A 7,547-nucleotide genomic window follows, 5' to 3' on the forward strand; every position below is an offset into this window, starting at 1 on the left:
GCCTCTACCTGACCCTGCCCTCAATCGAACACGATACAAGTAGATCTTTGCCAAATAACATTTTTTTGTCATTTTCAGTAAGCTTTCTACGTCACATTAAATATCAAAATATTGCCTTTTCCAGATGGGAAGTTGATCCAGATTATTGTGAAGAGGTTAAACAAACACCCCCATATGACAGTGGGACCAGAATTCTGGATATAATGGATATGACAGTTTTTGATTTCCTAATGGGTATGTTTCATCTCTTTCAAAAATTAAATGCAACATTTAATTGGAATAAGAAGCATTTCTTTCTGCGCTGCTCTGCACAGCTCAGCAGTTTGCTAAAGCATGGCTGAAACTGCATTTACTGTATGTGCTGTTCTAGATGATTAGGAGAAAATGCAGATTTATATGGTTATGTATTCCCATCAGTGCAGATTAAAGGAACAAAGATGTTCAGAAATGCAGAGTGATGATGAATGCAGGTCAGGCCAGTCTCCTTCACACCAGTGAAGGGCTTCACAGTTTGCTTTAGTGAGTGCTTTACCCCTGTAATATATGGGTCCTGGACGCACAGGCAAGGACTACTCATTACTGGTGCTTTGTTTTCATCCTGCAGGAGTGTTCTCTGCTGCTTCTCTATAAAATGTCGGGGTGGGGGGGAAGAGGCATTGCTTTGTCACAAAGGCAGCTGTGGATTGCATCAGGAAATTTTCTGTTTGTGTAACCTGATCTCAGTTATTTACAACCAGGTAACGGTGACCCATTCCAAGCCTAATTCTCATTCTCATATGAAACCTTTCCTGCTGCAGCAAATACACCTCTAAATTGCCAACCTTGGGCACATACCAGCATGGACACATCCTGTGCCATTGCCCCCACTGAGATTCTTGCACTAGGCTGCAGCAGGAGAGGCCAGGTGACAGCTCAGGAGCCACATGTGGCATCTATAAGTAGCTCTAGACCCCTGCCATGGAGACAAAATTCCTAGCTTGGCAGCACTGCTCTGCACATTGACCTTAAAAAGCAGCTTGCACAGGGAGAGCTGTGCAGACCAGCACCATCCTGATCCAAATCTCACAGCCGTGGTGCTGTTCTGGCTTCCCAGGCAGTCAGCAGCTGGGCCAAAGTTCTTACCAGAGGAAAACCAGGTTGGAGTTCAGAGAGCTGGAGGCAGTATTAACAAAGTGATCAGGATTAACACCCCTGCTCAAAGCAGGCATTTTCTCCTCCCTGAGCAAAGCCTTGCACGTGTCACATGTACCGTGTGTGCTTCACATGCCCCACTGACCCCAGGCTGCAGCAGCAGGGCTCCCTGCCACCAGGGAGGGAAGCTCTGGTGGCTCAGGACACAGCAACCCTACAGGTGACCAGGCTCCCCAGAGAGCTGTGATGCTGCTGTGCTGGAGAGGGATTTCTGTGCTGGATCCCAGGAGGGGCTGCTGGAGGGTGGGAAGTTTGGCTTTGTCTCCTGATGGGCCCTTCTGAGCTTCAGTGTAAAAGCCACAGAGAATTTCAAAAGCTGCCAGAGGCTTAACTACACTTCCACTATCACACACTTTGGGATATCCACAGTAGGAGCAAATGAGCTCAGCAGGTTTGCTGCTTTCTCTGCTCTACCCAGCCATTGTTTTTGGGGAGCACTGGGCTCTTGCATTGCCCTGACCTGCAGGCTCAAGCCAGAGTGAGAATGGTCTTTTTTCTTCTCTTTGTTCCACAGGTAACATGGATCGACATCACTACGAAACCTTTGAGAAGTTTGGAAACGAAACTTTTATTATCCACTTAGATAATGGAAGAGGGTAAGCACCTTTCATAATCTTTCTGGGGTTAAAGGAAAAAGAAAAAAGTCAGTCTTTAAAACAGCCTTTGTTACATTCTTGCTCTTGTCTTTAAATAGGTTTGGAAAATATTCCCATGATGAACTTTCCATATTGGTGCCTTTAAACCAGTGCTGCAGGTATGTTTTCCCTCTGGAGATGTTTCCTGGTTTGTACTATTGTTTCCACTAACAGGACTGAAAATGTTCAAGTGAATCTTTCCTCGCACACTGTGGAGAGCAGGAGATGGTGTGATCCTGCCCAGCCAGCCCTGAGCATTGGCACTGCCACATTAAATGCTCTGTTGGGATCAGGACCTTGCAGGAACATGGCTGTGAGCTGTTGGGACAAAATTTAAGACAAAATACACATCCCATGGAAGCCAAGTGACAAAATCCCAGCTTGTTCACATGCTTCTCAACAGCTTTCCTTGGTGAAAACCCATGGCCAGGGTTTTCAGAGGGAACAGGTGACACTGAGAGTTCCAGCTCTGCAGGGTGAGCTCTGTGTCTGTGGAGGCTCTGGGCAGCCCTGCAGGGTGAGCCTGAGGAGCCTCTGCTGCTGTCACACGTGTCCCTGCTCAGTGCCATGTGTGTCACACGTGTCACTGCCAAGGTGGACATGGCCCTATGAATGCTGCACCAGTTCTGCTTGGTGCTTTTCCAGGTGAGGGATGTGGGAGCTGCCGGCACTACCCTACGGATCTGTGCTCCAGAACCTCTGCACCTCTAAGGGCCCAGGAAGATCAGTGGCTTGGTGACAGTGCCAGGTGTTCATTAGGACTGTGACAGTGCCTGGTTCTTGTCATTTCAGATCACAAAACAAAGCTCTTACACCATTATTTTAATTCTGGTTGTAAGCCTTTTAGCACTGCTGAGATCAACAGTGACAGAAATAACCGATTTGCAAATTTTTTCCTTTTTCTCCTTTTCCTCTTAGAATCAGGAAGTCTACCTATCTGCGATTACAGCTGCTAGCCAAGGAGGAGTACAAACTCAGTCTCCTGATGAAGGAATCTTTGCTAAAAGATAAAATAGCTCCAATCCTCTACCAGCCTCACTTGGAGGCCATGGACAGGCGGCTGCGGATTGTCCTCAAGGCTGTCAGTGACTGCATAGAGAAGGATGGGTACGACAACGTGGTTGAAAATGACTTTAACATGGATGTTAACACTGTTGCCACCGAGAGGTAGTGAAATGGCAAGACTTACCTTTTTACCAGCCGACTACAAGAAGATTCAAAGGAGAAAAAGAAACAAAACAACAGCAAGAAGGAAAAAAAAAAAAAAAGTCTTGCAAAAGACTGTGTATGCCACTTTGTGAATTCAGTGAATTCAGAAATGAAATATAATTGTTCCCAAAGTAGGTAAAGCGTAGACTCTGCAAAGGATTAGTTCATTAAGAAAAATAAAATAAGTCTAATGTGATGCTTTTCATTAGTTCCTGAAGAGAGATTATGAAAAGATTCATAAAATGCTCAATCACTGACAGACAACAGTCTGACAGCAAAACACCTCCTGTCCTTTTTGTATAGAAAGGAGGCCTTTACTTAATATTTTGTATTTATATATGGTATATCTATGAAACCCCAGACCTACCTTCCAAATTTAACTAAGAGGGACAGCATAGTTTTGTGACTCACACTTTATTTGTGGTGACAGTCCACTTAGTATTTTGTGTTAACCCTTTAAGTGCTCTAATCCACTGTATCCTATTTAAATTGAATGCTTATTTTCCCCCAGCTACTCAGCATTTAAAGGGTTAAGGCATTATGAACTTTAAAAGGCAAAAAATAATAATAATTATAATGATAATAAATACAGGGGTTACCAGAAGGGAATTTCACTAATTGTGCTTTGACAGGAATACTTGAATGTTGGTTTTACAAGGTGATGTAAAATGACAAGTTGTACTATTTGTCCATAAGGAGGTGGCAGCTCTTATCTTTCTAGACTATCATAGCTGAGCTGCTGCTTTTCAATTTTGCTTTTGATAGTTTTGTGTAAATATATACATATATGGGTAAAAAGCTGCTTTCGGCAGCTCTAGGCTTACTTTTGCAGCATTTTTGTGGAATTGTTTGCAACGTGGTAAAAGTGCAATAAAGATATGCAAAATGTGTAGCCGCCTTGTCCAAATGGATTCATTCATCTTGTTCAGAGCAAAGCCCTGTGCACCAGCCAAGTGTCCCAGGAGTGGTTGTTGGAGTTGTCATCCCCTTTTGTAGCAGCAGCAAATGGAGCTGGAGCAGGGAATTGGTGATTAACACACACTGCAGTGCCAGTAAAGGCCGGGGTGTTGAAAAGGGTTAATCTTTCCTGTGAAAGCATTGTTTTGACTGTCGTTTCTGGATCCCTTCCTCTTGCAATTACAGCTGTAGAAACAAGCTGTGGAGCAACACCTCTCAAAGATTGTGCCTTGACAGGCTGCCCAGAGGATTTAGAAATACCAGTGCGTCTGACTTGGGCTGCAAAAGCCCTTGCACAACCTAGAAAATCTCAGCCTAAACTAGCTGGAAACATGGCATTCTTATCCAAACAGCCTTGAATCATGCTCAGCTGCATTTCGTTTAAGATCTGTGGAGACTTTCAGCCCAAAAGCAAGCTATAAATTGAACACATGGCTGTATTTGACTTGTGAAAACATGGTGTGGTGCAGCAGGAATCCCTCATCACTCCTCTGGGTGAGGAGAGAATTTATTATGACAATGTTCATCACAACTATAATTCAAAGCTGCCACTTATTTCATTTGATGTCTTTTTTTCCCAGGGATTCATAACCATATACTTTAAAAGCCAGGTAGACTAAGATGCAGGCATTTCAGCATATTAAAATTATGAATGAGAGAAAAAGCTGCTACATGGGCTCATTCACTTCTTAGGTTGATATATTATCACTAAAAACCACGTATTTGTATTTTATTGCCCATTTCAGATTCCCATGGCTCTCACATACATGGCATACAAAGACAACGGAGTATCTCAAATTGTATAACTGCGCATGAACTTGGAAAAATTCTGTTGTATTCCATGGCTTTTTTCACTTTTGAACACCCACCTATGATGACAAGGATTCCTCTGCAACACAGCACTGGAACTGCAATGTTCTCTCCCAGTTAGCCAAAAAACCAACAAAACCCGAAACAAGACATGGGGTTATGAAAAGGTGGAATGGGTGGTATTATCCTTGGTCTATCTTCAGTGCCTGGCTGTGGTTGTCCTGCAGGTGCAGCTTTTTCTCACCATGAAGTTGTGCCAGGACAGCAGAGGAGCTAGAGAATCACCTTCCCAGGGCAGCTCCGCTTTCTGCTGCTGGGATCAGCTCAGCAAACCTGGTTTGCTTTAGGAAAGTAGCACTTGGCAGCTTCTTTGTTCAAAGAGGATCAGCTCAGTGAAGGTCTTGGCTCTTTCAGGGCTGGGTGTAGGTCAGGAGCTGCTGACAGGGTGGTTCAAGCTGCAAGTCTCTTCAAATGGCTGCCTGGTGCTGTCAGGGATGTGAACTTACTGTTATGGATCTGGTTCTGAATTTCTATGAGCAAAATTAGTAGTGCTTTTATAGATTAAGTGTTGCTTAATGTGGAGTAAGTAATGTTTGTATAGGGTATAAAGAACTAAAGGCTGTTAATCCTTGCCACATTGTAAAGAGTTCTGAGGGCCTCCAGTTTCCTTCTCCTGGACTTTGATTCTTCCCCTTGTAAGCTCTGGGCTACAGCTTTCTAGGCTTATAAAAATTCTTCTCATTTCTAGTCTTAAATTAGGCATCCAGAAAAGCTGAAGGGGAAGCTTTTCTTTGGCATGAGGCATGCACCTTGAGTACCTTGGAAGGATGGAGACACTGGCCCACAGGCTGGAGAGGTTTCCTTTCTTTGGTTCCATCCTCTGATGGGAAACTGGGGTGAATGAGCCCCACGTGGGCAGTGCAAGTCTGAACTCACTGCAGGGTGCTCAGGAGATGGATGGCAAGAGCTGAGTCCAGACCCCACCTGAGGTCAGGGCAGCTGAGGACACTGCTGATCTGGAGGATATTGCAGGGGTGGAAGGGATGATTAATTAAACAGGCTGTGGAGTTACTGCTCAGTATCCACCAGGAAGCTCTGGTGTGTTTGCATTCCTGCTGCCAGGCAGCTGGAGCTTTGACTCATGTTCATTTTGTACATTTTTGGGAAGGGAAAAGAGTTACTGCCTTGTTCTGCTGTTCCTTTTGTATGTGGGTAGGGGCGAGTGGGCAGGAGAGACAGGAAACTGGAGCTAGGGAGTGAAACTTGTGGCTCTGCCTTTCAGTTCTTGGGGTAACACAGCCCTGAGGATGGCTCTGTGCTGCCCAGGGAGGGGCAAACCCCACTTTTGGGGTTCATCTGCATTGCCCTGAGACACAGCTGGTCTGAATTCCTTCTGGAAACCTCGTGGGTTTGCCTTTAGGCAAAGGAGGTTGCCATGTGCGCCCTGAAAGTGCTGTCATTGTGTGTTCGGTCAGTAATCCAGGAACTGAGGAGGATTACTATGACGTGGTGTAACATCTCTTTAGGAGCCCTACGTATTTACCAGGCAAAAATATTCCCTCTAGGAAGATAAATAAATGTCAGAATTCAATTGGTTTGTCTCTGAATCTCAAAAATGGGTGTAGCAGCAGGGCCCAGACAATTAACACACTGAGAAGTCTGTGGTAGCCTGTCAGGGGCATAATGCATTCAGCACAATAAATACAGTGTGCACAATAAATAACAGATAAAAAGAGATAATATATTTCTAAAAGCACCTAATTACGAGGGTATCTGACAGTGCAGAATAGCTTACCGTATTCTCCTGAGTAATTCAGAGGAGAGCCTCATTTGTTTTTGTGGTTTTTCTGTTGCTTAAGCGTCAAAGGGAAATTGCAGGCAGAAAGCTCTCATTGTTTGAAGCAGGTATCACTGTTGTGATCAGCAGAGCCCGTGATGTATACACGAGCTGGAAACCCGGAGCAGATTGCAGGGTAAGCAGCAAGATGTGTTGTGTAGGAGGAGGGAATCTGGGATTTCAGCCTGACTGCTGCCCTTGGGCGCTGAACTGAAAATGAACTTGTCTGAAGTGGGCGTTCCAGGGAGGAGCATCCAAGGGGTGTTCTGGTTCCATCTAGTGGGGCTGTACGTGGTTCAGGTCCAAGGGGGACACTGCTATCCACTGCAGCAATGGCATTGTCCCCTTTATCCCCTTGGCACGTCCAGGCCCCACCCAGTGACTGCCAGCAAGGGTCTTGTGACCCCAGCCTGAAAGTGCTGAGTGTCCAGCTTGGAGCTGGACACACACTAAAGCACTGATAATTTGCATCCTGAGGGAACAAACTTTTCTTCTAGCACTGAGTGTACAACCACAAAGTTCATTTTCCAGAAATTATTCCAGCTAGCTGTTGTTTCTACAGAGTTTCCTGCCCATGGTTGTTTATTTGGGGCTCAAGACAAAGAAAAAATTGTGCACAAGGAAAAATCTTTTGAAATTAAATCGAGTGTTTGGAGGAAATTTTGAGTGTTGTGGGATGTTTTCACATGGAATTTCAAGTTATTACCATTTGGAAGCTGCTGGATTTCTTGAGAATAATATTTTTATGCTAGAAGTCTTCATAGGTAGCCTCCAGCCATAACTCTGTCTGACCAGATCAAACTCAATTATCTGCTCCCTTCTACATTTGCATCAGTAAAGTACCACTTCAATGCTTTTGGGGGCTGGCTAGAAAAAAATTAAAAGCAATTCAATTTGGTGGGTCAAAA

At 44.6% G+C, this 7,547-nt stretch overlaps 1 protein-coding gene across 1 annotated transcript in view; it reads left to right on the forward strand.

The window, feature by feature from the left end:
* FAM20C (FAM20C golgi associated secretory pathway kinase) overlaps positions 1-3,927 on the forward strand; it is a 58,039-nt gene extending 54,112 nt beyond the window's left edge. Inside the window, exons 7-10 of the mRNA XM_066197813.1 lie at positions 125-234; positions 1,706-1,787; positions 1,886-1,945; positions 2,745-3,927. Coding sequence (XP_066053910.1) covers positions 125-234; positions 1,706-1,787; positions 1,886-1,945; positions 2,745-2,997 — 505 coding nt within the window. The 3' untranslated portion in view covers positions 2,998-3,927. The remainder of the gene's footprint in view (positions 1-124; positions 235-1,705; positions 1,788-1,885; positions 1,946-2,744) is intronic.
* The last annotated feature ends 3,620 nt before the right edge of the window (positions 3,928-7,547 follow it).

The sequence above is a fragment of the Chamaea fasciata genome, unplaced genomic scaffold, assembly GCF_029207755.1.
Source record: "Chamaea fasciata isolate MVZ Bird 193981 ecotype frontalis unplaced genomic scaffold, bChaFas1.0.hap1 SCAF_16, whole genome shotgun sequence".
Taxonomy (NCBI): domain Eukaryota; kingdom Metazoa; phylum Chordata; class Aves; order Passeriformes; family Sylviidae; genus Chamaea; species Chamaea fasciata.